Source organism: Castor canadensis, chromosome 18, assembly GCF_047511655.1.
Source record: "Castor canadensis chromosome 18, mCasCan1.hap1v2, whole genome shotgun sequence".
Lineage (NCBI taxonomy): Eukaryota > Metazoa > Chordata > Mammalia > Rodentia > Castoridae > Castor > Castor canadensis.
The window spans coordinates 522,501-535,985 of record NC_133403.1 but is presented as its reverse complement, the minus strand read 5'-3'; the positions used below and the strand labels follow the sequence as shown (position 1 = coordinate 535,985).

General features: G+C 61.2%; 1 protein-coding gene across 4 annotated transcripts in view; it reads right to left on the bottom strand.

The window, feature by feature from the left end:
• Nucleotides 1–2,306: 2,306 nt before the first annotated feature.
• Nucleotides 2,307–13,485, bottom strand: part of Myo18b (myosin XVIIIB) — a 114,066-nt gene continuing 102,887 nt past the window's right edge. For all 4 annotated transcript variants that reach the window (XM_074061008.1, XM_074061009.1, XM_074061010.1 and 1 more), the window contains 2 exons: nt 4,173–5,335; nt 2,307–2,498 (listed from right to left, as the gene is read on the bottom strand). In XM_074061008.1, coding sequence (XP_073917109.1) covers nt 4,180–5,335 — 1,156 coding nt within the window. In that variant the 3' untranslated portion in view covers nt 2,307–2,498; nt 4,173–4,179. The remainder of the gene's footprint in view (nt 2,499–4,172; nt 5,336–13,485) is intronic.

Sequence of the window (13,485 nt, the reverse complement as noted above, 5' to 3'; positions counted from 1 at the left end):
TGACCGGTCCTCTGAGGTGACCTGTCCTGTGGGGAGGTGACACGTCTGGGGCTCCTGACCCCATGAGTTCTGCGTGGAGATGTTGGAGAGCTGGCACCTGAGCCACCTTTGACCTCTTGGCCAAGTGGCAGTGGCTGCTGGGTGGCGATGTCCCCTGCCCTCCAGGCCCCGGCTGTCACTGGTGTGTGGGGGGCTGGTGACAGACGCTCCTCCATTATCACCGCTGGGGAGACGAGGGTGGGAGAGCAGAGCACACTTGACACCTGACACCCGTGACACCTGACACCTGTGACACCCGACACCTGTGACACCCAACACCCGTGACACCCGTGACACCCGTGACACCCAACACCCATGACACCTGACACCCGTGACACCTGTGACACCCGACACCCGTGACACCCGTGACACCTGTGACACCCGTGACACCCAACACCCATGACACCTGACACCCGTGACACCCGTGACACCCGACACCCATGACACCTGACACCCGTGACACCAGTGACACCCGTGACACCTGACACCCGTGACACCTGACACCCGTGACACCTGACACCTGTGACACCAGTGACACCCGTGACACCGTGACACCTGTGACACCCGTGACACCTGACACCCGTGACACCCTGACACCCGTGACACCCGTGACACCTGACACCCGTGACACCTGACACCCGTGACACCTGTGACACCCAACACCCGTGACACCCGTGACACCTGTGACACCCGTGACACCCAACACCCGTGACACCTGACACCTGTGACACCCGTGACACCTGTGACACCCGACACCCGTGACACCCGTGACACCCGTGACACCTGTGACACCCGTGACACCCAACACCCATGACACCTGACACCCGTGACACCCGTGACACCCGACACACGTGACACCTGACACCCGTGACACCTGACACCTGTGACACCAGTGACACCCGTGACACCGTGACACCTGTGACACCCGTGACACCTGACACCCGTGACACCCTGACACCTGTGACACCCGTGACACCTGACACCCGTGACACCTGTGACACCCAACACCTGTGACACCCGTGACACCCATGACACCTGTGACACCCGTGACACCCAACACCCGTGACAACTGACAACCGTGACACCCGACACCCGTGACACCTGTGACACCCGTGAAACCCGTGACACCTGACACCCGTGACACCTGTGACACCCGTGAAACCCGTGACACCTGACACCCGTGACGCCTGTGACACCCGTGACACCTGACACCTGTGACACCTGTGACACCTCACCCCCCTGACACCTCACACCCGTGATACCTGTGACATCCGTGACACCCGTGAAACCCGTGACACCTGACACCCGTGACACCCGACACTTGTGACACCGTGACACCTGACACCCGTGACACCTGTGACACAATGACACCTGACACCCGTGACACCCATGACACCTGGGACCTCCCCCCGACAGCCCCGTCACCCGCTGTCTCCCGTCATGGCGCTGCTCAGAGCTGACACTGCTTCTCCTGTTGTCACGAGGTGAACCCCGAAATGCTGACGTCCTCACCCCAGAACCTTAGGAAGGGACCTTCTTGTGACACTGCGTTTACAGAGGTGACGTTAAAATGAGGTCCTTGGGGCAGAGCCTCGGCCACCTTCCACCAAGGCCTGGCACCACTGGGTTCTTCTGTGGGACCGGGATTTGAACTCGGGGCGTCGCTCTGGTTGTTTTGGGGATGGGTCTCGAGGACTATTTGCCTGCGCTGACCTCGAACCGCGATCCTCCTGGCCTCAGCCTCCCGAGCAGCTGGGATCACAGGCGCCCGCTGGCGTCCTCACCGAAACGGGAAATGGACTCCCCTCGAAGTCACGGTGACAGCGCCACAAAAACAGCCCGCGGCCCCCAACGCGACCCCGCCACAGCGACTGGGGTGTTTTCCTAGGGTCATTTGGGGCCGTGGTGTGGGAAGCAGGTGGACGGGGCTGGGAGTGTGGACAGATGGACATGGGGATGCACGTCCATGGGGACACTCGTGTCCGCGTGTCACCTGCGCTCAGGTGTCCATCAGACTTTGTGCGATGCGTGGTTGGGGGGCTGAGATCTGGAGGCTTGAGGTCAGAGGCCGGCTCCAGCCACAAGATCTCAAGACCCCATCTCACATGGGAGATCAGCATGGGGCCACCGAGAGAGGCCGACTTCAGCTTGGTGACCTGGCCAGGTGACATTTGTGCCAACACGGCCAGGGAAGAGGAGGAGGGAGGCCCCTGCTGACCTGGTCACCCTGCAGTCCCCAGTGACGCGTCACAGAGCAGAGACCTGGCTCAGTGCAAGGAAGACAGCTTTATTTTGGACACGGTGGGCCATGCCTGGGCAGGGGACGGGATACCACTCCTGCCTGTTTCGTCCTCACGGTGGCCGGGCCGCCTGGCTGTGGCCCTGGAGCCGCTGTCCGCTGTCCACTTCCCCAAGGCTGTGGAGTCTCCAAGTGACAATGGCAGCTGCCTTTCCGGAGGCTGTGGAAGAAACGTGGTCAGAACCGGTCAGTGGTGCAGTGGACGGAGGGCCACTAGGTTTTTTTTGAGACGGTCTGGCCTTGAACCCTCAGCCTCCTGCCTCAGCCTCCCCTCCTGAGAGCTGGGATTACAGGCGTGCATCACCACACCACAGGGAGGAGAAGCTGGGACGGATTTCCTAAACGACACTCGGGTTTGGACCTGGGTGTCCCCAAAGGTGGCTGTGTCACAGGCCAGGTCCCCGGCCGGGCGGTATCAGGAGGCTGGAAACCCTGAGAGCCGCTCTGGTCACTGGGGGAGACGCTGGGTGGCACTTGGTGACTGGCCACCAACGCCCTGCCACCGTGACGCACGATCGTCTCAGTCCCTGAAGCCACAGGGCCACCCAGGACGAACTGGACACCCAGAGCTGAGAGGGACGCCAGACCCAGCTGTCTATCTGTAAGTCAATTGACTCCCGTGTCCGTTACAGCCGCGTAAAGCTGACTGCCATGTTGGGCAGTGTCCCTTTCTTCCCATGGACAGTCCCTGACAACCTCACTCGGGGTGGAGGGGAGGGAGGACTGAATGTAAAGAAAAAATGGCTGCTCGGTCCTGAGAGCGTAGTGACGTAAATGACTAACAGACCTCACTTGGCGACAGAAGGGGCTGTGGCAAAGCAGGTGTGAGCGAGCTTTGATTCTCTCTCACATGGGAACCATGTGACTGAACCTGTGTCCTCACTGAGCGACTATACAACAGCTCAAATGCCACTGGACCAGTGTGCTCACTGAGCGACTGTATGATGGCTGAACGCCCTGAGCCTTGTGGTCTGGGGCTGGCTCTGTCACGCACAAAAGCGCCAGGACCGGTCCCTGAGGACAGGTCTCGTCGGTCAGGGGAGGAGTCCCGAAACGTGGATCTCGGGTCAGCCTGGGCGATTTTGTGAAGGGACTTAAACGCTGAGCCTGCATACGATGGGCCTACAGGCCAGGCGCCTGGCGGCTCACGCCTGTAATCCCAGCAACTTGGGAGGCAGAGATCGGGAGGACCGAGGTTCGAGGTCAGCCCAGGAAAAAAGTGAGACCCCATCTTAACGGAAAAGAACTGTGCCCGGTAGCACACGCCTGGCACCTCAGCGACGGCGAGATTGCAGAATGAGAAGCTCGTGGTCCGGGGGCCTGGGCAAAAAGCGAGACCCCATCTCCAAAAGGACCAGAGGGAAAAAGGGCTGGGCTGTGGCTCAGGCAGACTCAAGGCCCTGAGTTCAAACCTGAGCACCACAAAAAGAGGGAATAAAGTGAATATTGCCTGCCGCGTCTCGGGGTTGCCGGGGGAGGTCAGTCCACACTCAGTCTCGCGGGGCCAACCCGGGCGCGGAGGGAAGGAGGGGGAGCAGCGATCTCTGCACACTGTCCCCTCCCCGGACCCCAGGCCTCGGTTTCCCTCCATCTTATCCACTGAGTGTGGCTGGACTCCACTGTCCTGCAGGCTGGCCGCCGGTGTCCCCCATCACGGTGTGGACAGGACGCCACGGCAGCCCCGCGGGACCCTCTGGCTTTGTGACCCCCCCCCCCCCGCCTGCGTTTCCAGGTCATTTCGGCTGTGAGCTGTGAAGTCCGGGATTAAAGATGGAGCCCAGCTGCCTGCCCCGGATGGGGTCTCTAGGGGTCATGGTGGCCACCTGGGTGTTACCTGAGAGCTACTTCTGCAGGTATTTCTTCATGATGCTTTCCACGTCGCTGTCCCTCCTCCCCGCACCCGGCTCTCTGGCCTCGGGGGACGCCCGCTCGCCACCGTCGCCTTCGGGCCGCGGGAGCCTCGGCCGGCTCTTGACGCTGTCCGCGCTTTTGAAGGAGGTGACGGAGCTGGAGGAGTCGGAGGAGTCGGAGAGGAGAGCGGTGTCCTCCTTGGACCCCGGGCGAATTTTCAACACGGTCTCGGAGGGGTCAGTGTCCCCCGTCTCCAAGTGGACGCTCGTTCGCGTGGCCCTGCCGCGTCCGACGGTGGCCGTGGCCACGGGGGTCTGCGGCCTCCTGATGGCCGGGAGGAAGTCGTCCAACTCCACCTGGGCCTGGCTCGGGGACTTCCAGCCGAACCGGTCACCGCCCGGCGGCTCGTCCATCAGGTGGCCGAGGAGGCGGTTCTGGAAGACCAGCGGCTCCTTCCCGAGGTCCAGGCAGCCCGTGGCGTCCTCCACGGGGGCCTCCAGACACCGCCGTCGGGGACGCAGTGTGGGTGACAGGAGGGCGGCCCCGGGGGACCCGGGGGACACTGGGCTGCGTCCCCAGCCCGGTGCCGGCACCAGGAGAGACTCATGGGAGCTGAACCGGGCCCTGGGCCTCCCGGCGTCCTCGGCGCTGTCCCAGGTGATGCTCCTGAGACTGGTGGACCGCGGGAGACCGGCCGGGGTGGCCGAGGTCCCCTCGTCCCCCAGGGAGGACCGCACCCCGCCGCTGAGGGAAAGTGACCCCTCGTCACTGCTGGCCCGGCCTCTACTGAGTGCGGAGGCCCCGGTGACCTGGTAGATGGGGGGCGAGGGCCAGTCCTCCAGGCACAGCGTGGACCCCTGTCCCCTCTGCGTCCGCGCCCTGCGCAGTCCCTCCACGAACTCGGACAGGGCGGCCGAGGGGCTGGGCAGCTTCGCCCGCAGCTGAGGGGACACCGGGGACGGGGACATGCCACCCCTTCTCTCCGTTGCCTTCCTCTGGACACCAAGGCCTTCGCCGTCCCCAGAGTGGCTGGATGCTGGCCGGTGGCGGCCGGAGCCAGGCGACAGGGGGACATCTCTGGACGTCCTGCTCTGGACGTCCCGTCTGCTCGGCGCTGACACCGCGGGGTCTCCAGCCTCCTCGTTCCTGTGCCAGGAAGGAAAATGGCAGCTGGTGAAAAAAAACGGAGCCCCCGGTCACCGGCGTCCCGGACAGCGTCACACAGACCCAGCGTCTTGTCCCCTGCACACCCAGCCCAGGGACGTGGCTTCAAGTGACCGCTAAGGATCTGTGGGGCACCCCGGGTGACACGAAGGACCGTCACCACAGAGCCTCCTGACCACAGGACATCCCTGTCCCCAAGCCTGGAGCCAGGCCTGCCAGGGGATGTTGGTTTTTGTCCCATCAAGCTGGGCGCGAACCTCGGGGGCTCCGTGATGCCCGGATTGTAGTGTGGGGATAAAACGGTCCCCTGAAAAGGGACAGCGTCACCTGAAGCTGACCGGAAAGTGACCCGCCACCAGGGGACACGCAGCTCTGTCTGTGTTTTACGCAGAAAGCGTTTGGGTGGCTGAGCGGGAACCGGGGTGACCGGTGACCTGGGATCACGCACTGCAAGTGACAGGCACTCAGGAGACCAGAGTCCATCGGTCTCGCTGTCCATGAAGGAGACCTTGGTGTCCTGTCCCCAAGAAACATCCCCTCCCGGCCACCTGCACAACCAGCATTTGTCACAAACAGGAAGTGATGTCCGGGCCACGCTGTGGACACACCGACTTCCCACACGACACACGGCCCCCGGCCCCGGCCGCTGTGTCCTCCAAGCCGTGACCATGGGGCAGCTGTGACAGGCGGCCGTCCCCATGCCAAGGACAGCTGGAGGTTGGATGTGCAGAAGATGTCTTGCTGTCCAGGCCAGACGTCACCACCCACCCCTGACGCACAGAGCAGAGGAGAGAACTGGACACTGGGCTGTGCAGGCCGGGGACAAAGCCACAGCAAAGGCGCCCAAGGTGATGGCCCTGAGGGGACAGGATGGAGGTGATGGCCCGGAGGGGACGGGAGGGAGGTGATGGCCCTGAGGGGACGGGAGGGAGGTGATGGCCCGGAGGGGACGGGAGGGAAATGACTGCCTGGAGGGGACAGGAGGGAGGTGATCACCTGGAGGGGATGGGAGGGAGGGGACGGGAGGGAGGTGATGGCCTTGAGAGGCCAGGAGGGAGGTGACTGCCTGGAGGGGACAGGAGGGAGGTGACCTCCCAGAGGGGACGGGAGCGAGCGGCCAGGCTGGGTTGGTTTTCCAGGGATCAGGGCTGGCTTCCTCCAAGTTCTGATGCTGGACCTCGTCCCAAGGCGATGATGCCAGGACCCGGAAGTGCTTCGTCCCCAGGGTGGAGCCCTCAGGAAAGGGACCCGGAGAGCCGTGCTGTCCCCTCATCCATGTGTCACCACAATGGGACACCATGGCCCAGCACCAGATCTGCCTCCCCTGGCCCTGCACTCGCAGCCTCCAGACTCTGCGGGTTTCAGCCTGCGGTGTTTTGTGACAATGGCCTCCAAAGGACCAAGCCACATGCTGGCCGCGGCTGCCTGAGTCCTGTGGGCAAAGCTCTGACTGTCCCCTGCACTCCTCCAACACCGTGGGGTGGCCATGGCCGTGGCAGGTCCCCTAAAGCTTCAGAGGACGGACCTCGCCTGTCCCTGCTTCTGTCCTGTGTCTGGTGGGTGGAGGAGTGTCCCCGTCACAGACTGGCTGTGGCCAGGGGCCCACAGTGTGGAGGTGACAACACAGAGGAGCTACCTCCTCACGTGGCCGGTCCTTGTCCTATGTGGTCAGGCTCCTTCCTTCCTGTCCATTTCTTCCCTGTCCACCGTCCTGTCTCACAGGCCCCTCTCACTCGCCCTTCCACCCCTGTGCCTGTCACCGTGCCTGTCACCACGCCTGTCACCACACCTGTCACCATGCCTGTCACAGTGCCTGTCACCGTGCCTGTCACCACGCCTGTCACCGTGCCTGTCACTGCGCCTGTCACCGTGCCTGTCACGCCTGTCACCATGCCTGTCACCGTGCCTGTCACCATGCCTGTCACAGTGCCTCTCACCACACCTGTCACCATGCCTGTCACCGCGCCTGTCACCATGCCTGTCACCGCACCTGTCACCGTGGTGGCCTCACAGAGCGGTCAGGAGAATGAGCACAGAGCCCTGACCCCGGGCCTCAAGAAAACTGAATGGCTGTGATGGACGATTGATGATTGATTAGTGATCACCAATGATCTATCACTAATCAATACGGTGACCACTCCTGGGCCAATGACCGGCGGGTGACCTTCCCTGTCCCCATGTTGGGAGCATGGTGACCCCAGATGCTAAGACAAAAGCCACACAAAGGCCATACTTGCTGCTCCCACGGTCCCTGCCGGTCACCGGCTGTTGGGCCTGCTGAGGACCAAAGGAGCAGGGTCAGGAGGCTCTGTCATGGCTACCGAAGGTGACGGTCAACGCCCCCGTCCCTGTCTTTTCCTTAACAGTGTGGAGTTGCCGGGGACAGGGGCTGCTGTTGAGCCAACTGTGCCATTTTGTCTCGGCCCCGAAAGGGGGGTGTGACTGGTGTCCTGGGTGCTGGGACTCGTCCAGCACCTGTCACCTGTGGTGACAGCACAGAGGATGCCCACCTCCAAATCTCCTGCTCCTCCCAGCTCCTGTGTCACCGTGTCACCGCCGGACACAGGACCGGCCTCGGCTGTCCTCTGCCACCTGCCCCGGGACGTCCAGCCAGGCGGCCACATGGCCACCTCCAGGCTCCCGTGGATTCTACCAGACCCAAAAGATTTAAAAAACGAAACTCTGCTCCCGTCACCGTTCCCTGAGCGACTGAGCGACCCCGTGAGGAGCGTTCGTGGAGCTCTTGGATGTGTCATGTCCGGTGTGTCCCCCGGAGGTGACGTGAGGCGCAGGGACAATGGTGTGGGATCTGTGGGTTTTCAGATCTTATCACCTGGGGGGTCCCAGGACCCCATGGACTCATTTCCTGCTTTCTAATAACCGCCCGATGGTTTTTAAAAATCTTACACCTGCGTGACTTCTTTCCTCGGTGTGGGATTTGAACTCAGGGCTTCACCTTGAGCCACTCTGCCAGCCCTTTCTCCTGGGCTGGCTTTGAACCGCGATCCTCCTGACCTCTGCTTCCCGCGTAGCTGGGATTGCAGCGTGAGCCATGGTGCCCAGCCAGCGGCAGGGATTTTTTTATCCATTGTCTTGCTAAGGTCAACAACAGGGAAACTGAGGCTCAGGCCAAGTCCTGCTCAGTGACAGAAGCTGGATTTGGATGTTGGTTGACTGAACATAAAAGATTCTTTCTTTAATTGAGCTTTTGAGGCCATCCCCATGTCCATCTGTGTCCACCCAGAGCCTGAGTCAGCTGAGGCCTCAGGGACGCCATGACTCGCCACCGTCCCCAGCCGCGCTGTCACCCAGAGACTACAGAGAGAATTAAAAACGTCCTCGTGTCCTTTAACCCTCTCCAGGGCCGGGCCGGGATGCCAGGCGTCCTTTGAAGATGACCAGAAGATGGTCACCACGTCCCACACAACAGCAGTGACAATCTGAAATGGACCCTGGCGAGGCGTCCGGTGCGAGAGGCGCTCACTGTCCATGGGGACAGGTGACACGGCCTGTGAAGAACTTCTGTCTGAAAGACAAGAATTCCTACAAATCAAGAAAATATGGAAGGAGCACAGAGACTTCATCGGTCACTCAGTCACTCCACGGCCGAAGACGTCCTAGCAAACACGGGGCACGCGAAAGATTGATTTGAGCAGAAATGCCAAAATTAAACCCAAAATTTGGGACTCCGGTAAAATAGCCATTTCTAAGGACACACCGGGTGTAGCGGTTGTCACCGCTGGTAGGATTGTATGCAGGAAGGACCATTTAAACAGAATTAATTAAAGCTGAAATGTCCCTCTGACGTCCCTCTGTCCCCAAGGTCACACCCGACAGACACCCGTGCATTTGTGCACCCCATTGTTCACAGAAGCACTAATCACCCTAAATGACCCTGAGGTGTCCAGGAAAACCAGGGACGGAGCCAAGAGAAAAAAGAAAGAAACGTAGTGACTCTGAGGACCCCGGTGACCAGGGACAGAGCTTGTCTTGGTGACAGCAAGAAGGAGGAAGGTATTCACGGGTGATGGTGACTGTGACCAACCAGAAGGTCCCCAGCCTTTCTCAAGAGCTGTCATTTCATCCAGCATCCTACAGGACATGGACTGTCCATCAGGGTCACATGACCAGCAAGATGGCAGACATGACCAAGATGGCGGACGTGACCAAGATGGCGGATGTAACCAAGATGGCGGACGTGACCAAGATGGCGGACGTGACCAAGATGGCAGACATGACCAAGATGGCGGATGTAACCAAGATGGCTGCCTCCCACTCCATGAGTAATCAAAGGAACGAATGAGGCACACAACAGAACGCAGTAGAGAAGGGTATCTGGTGACATAACTGACATTTGTGTCCTGTAGGACGTCTGGCACACCAGTGACCTCCAGATGACAGGACATGTGTTTCCCTAGCCGTGACAACCTGAAACATGGCCAACCCTGTCCCCTGGGGGAGCGGGACCCACACAGGCCTGGGGTGGACTGCAGCGTGAGGAACGATTACGAGTTACAGTCACTCCCAACGGTGTGGACAAATGTCACAGACCGATCGCTGAAACAACAGGACTGGACACCTCACGCTTTGTTCGTGGAGTTCAAATCCAGGCTCCAATCGGAAGTCAAAATGGCGGCCACCTTTGGAGAAGGAGGAGGTCATGACTTGAATGGGCCCAGGAAGGTTTTGGGGACGCTGGTAATGCCCTGCTCTCGATTGTGGTGGCAATGACAGAGCTGTGATCACTTTTTGCAATGTCACTGAGATGCTCCTTCCTGTGTGGCTATTTCAGTGACCGCCAGGGTCAAAGGTGACGTCTGACCCACTGAGACAGGGCAGGTACCCAAAGTAGGTCGTGGGGGACAGGTGGCCTCCTCACAGGTCATGTCACAAGGGACAGGTCACCTAGTTGTACCCACAACTGTCCCCAGATGCCCCTTTGGGAACAGCATTTCCAATGGGAGCCCTGAGTATGGCCTGGTGACGTCACCTGTGCAGTGTCCCCGTCCATCAACCTGGCAGTCGCCGAAAGCCACGCCCAGTGTCATCGCCCCAGCCGAGCTGTCATCACCCCAGCCGAGCTGTCATCACTTGCTCTGTCACAGCCATCCGATCACCCAGTGCTGCTCCTCTGCTGTCCGTGTGTCTGTCCATCCTTTGTTCTGGACGCCAGGGGTGACGATGACACCTCACTCCAGGGCTTGGTTCAGGTGGCTTTGTACAAACTCACAGGCAACCTTGGTGAGTCTTGGATTTTCTCAAAGTTGTCCAGACCTGGGGTTCCAGGTGGACACAGCTGTCCCTTCCACGGAGCGCTGGTGACACAGGGGGTCCCCGTGTGCACAGCCAGGTCTCCCGGTTCCTTAAGGGGCTGTGGGTCCAGGGCTAATGGCTTTGTCCCCATGTCCCTGCTACGGATCGGCCCTTGTGTCCCAGATGTGGCAGCGGATTGAAGTGACGCTGACCTCTGTCACCAGCACAGAACCGCGCTTAGCGCACTTGACAACGGCTGTCCTGACGCCCAGTGCCACGGCCACATTGTCCTCACGAGCTAACACCCGGGGTTCTCCCATCCCCGAGCCGCCCTCACGTCGCTGTGGTCCCCAGGTGAGGACGTGGACTCGGCTCCGTCCACCTGAGTCTGCGGTGGACACGTGGGTGGCTCCAGCAGGCTGGGGGCTGCGGGGTTTGCTTGGCCTCAGGTGGCACAGGCGTGAGTTGAGCGGTTGGCGGCCATAAGTGAGGAGCTGGACAGAGACCGGTGGCATCCCCGGCCCGAGACCAGACACGACAGGGACAAACTCTCGGTGTCGCCCACTGGGTCCTCCTGTTTCCTCAGCCCGTTAATCAACTGACGTCTTCCCTTTGTCTGCGCGGGGCACAGGCAAGGTTGACTCCCTTTTCTCCTCAGTTAAACCAGGCCGTTCTCCCTTCTCTGTCTCTGGAGCGGTCACGCAGTCAGTCAAGTACAGGGTCGGAGATGTGGCACTGGACACCAGAGGCAGGCAAGGCTCATGTCATGGAAGGGGGCAAGGGACACATCTGGACTGCACCCTGCAGGACAGAGGCTGGCAGAGTTGACCCGAGAGGACTGGACGGTGGAGTCTGGGCTCTGTCCCGACTCACCAGCCATGGACAGCAGGCTGAAACGAGCCGTGTGCACGGCTGGCGTCTAATAAAACTTTATCGACAAAGGCAAGTGGAGGGCCGGCTGTGGCCAGAAGTGTCACGCTCACCCCTGCTGTGGGCAGAGAGGAGCGGGGGACGACAGGGAGGGGCGGTGACACGTGGACGGGAGGGGCGGTGACACGGGGATGGGAGGGGAGGTGACACGTGGACGGGAGGGGAGGTGACACATGGACGGGAGGGGCGGTGACACGGGGACGGGAGGGGTGGTGACACGGGGACGGGAGGGGTGGTGACACGTGGATGGGAGGGGCAGTGACACGTGGACGGGAGGGGCAGTGACACGTGCGTGGCTTTCACGTCAGAAGCAAAGAAGGCGGCCGGGGTTGTCGGGGATTTGCTGAGCAGTCAGGTGGGACAGGTGGGGGGGGGCATGGAGGTGACACCGATCAGCACAGCACACTTTCAGGGACAATGCCGAGGACCCGCTGCACAGTGACGGACACTGACACATGGACGGACAGGGACGCAGGAGGTGACATGGCGGAGTGTTTCTACACCTGACACTGTGGCACACGGAAACCGTTTGAAGGAGGAGGAGAAGGAGGAGGACGGGGAGGAGGACGAGGAGGACGAGGAGGAGGACGGGGAAGAGGTTGAGGGAGGAGGACAGGGAGGAGGATGGGGAGGAGGACGGGGAGGACGGGGAGGACGGGGAGGAGGACAGGGAGGACGGGGAGGACGAGGAGGACAGGGAGGAGGACGAGGAGGAGGACGAGGGGACCCCGACATGGCTGGGCTGTGAGACCGAGGCGCAACCTGAACGAGTGATGACAGGTGATGAACGAGTGATGAACGAGTGACTCCAGGGCTCTAGGCACTCACAGGTGACAAGCTGGGGACACCGGCTGGGGGGGACGAGCGTCACAGTGTGCCCAGGACACCGAGCCCCGTCCAGGTCCAGCGGGCGACCTGCCCAGGCTACTGGGGACCGTGGCTCGAGAGGCAGCGCGGAGCCCTGGGTTCGAATCTCGGCACCACAAAAACCCAAAATCAGGAATGAGAGAGCGGCTGGGACCAGGTCACAAGGGCATTAATGACCCGCCATGGAGGGGGGAGAGAGAGAGAGAGAGAGAGGGAGAGAGAGGAAGGGAGGAAGGGAGAGAGGAGAGAGAGAGGGGGAAAGAGAGAGAGAGACTGAGGAGAGAGAGGGAGAGAGAGAGAGGGAGAGAGAGAGAGAGAGAGGGAGGGAGAAAGAGACTGAGGAGAGAGGGAGAGAGGAGGGAGAGAGAGGGGGAGAGAGAGGGGGGGAGAGAGAGAGAGACTGAGGAGAGAGAGGGAGGGAGGGAGAGGGAGGGAGGAACCTGGAAGGGGATCTCGGGGGCGTCCAGAACTGGAGATGTCCCCATGCCAGGGGACACAGTTCCTGGAGGACACACTGGGCTCTGAGGTGTCACCTTGGGAGCCGTGGACATGGTGAGAACGGTTCCACGAGGGTGGGTTGGGGTAAACTGAGGCACGCATGTGGAGAGAGGCAAGCGGTACGCGTGGACTGTCCTTGAGGGCAGAAGTGAGGACCCCAGGGGACAGGGTGACAGGGAGCGGTGGCCAGGACGGAGAGGACCCCGTGGGCCAGGGAGGACGAGGGCTCGGAGTGGACAGTGGTGCGTTTCGGGCCCAGTGCTGGTGGGGACAGGAGCGCTGTGTGCTGGACAACCCTGGAGCCCTCGTGGGTGACCGAGCTGGGGCTGGCCCTAACTTAGAAAGGACACGGAGGAAGTGGGGACAGTCCCCATGCTTTCCCGTGGACAATGGCCAGCCACTCTGTGATTTTTTTTTTTAGTCAGGGTCTGCAATTTTTTGCCCAGGGCTGGCTTTGAACCGCGATCCTCCTGGTTTCTGCCTCCCACGTGGCTGGGATTACAGGAAGGGACCACGCCGACTGTCAGATCTTTGCCGGGGTTTAGAAGAATGGGGCAGATTTGTGACGCTGATGGCGTCCGGCT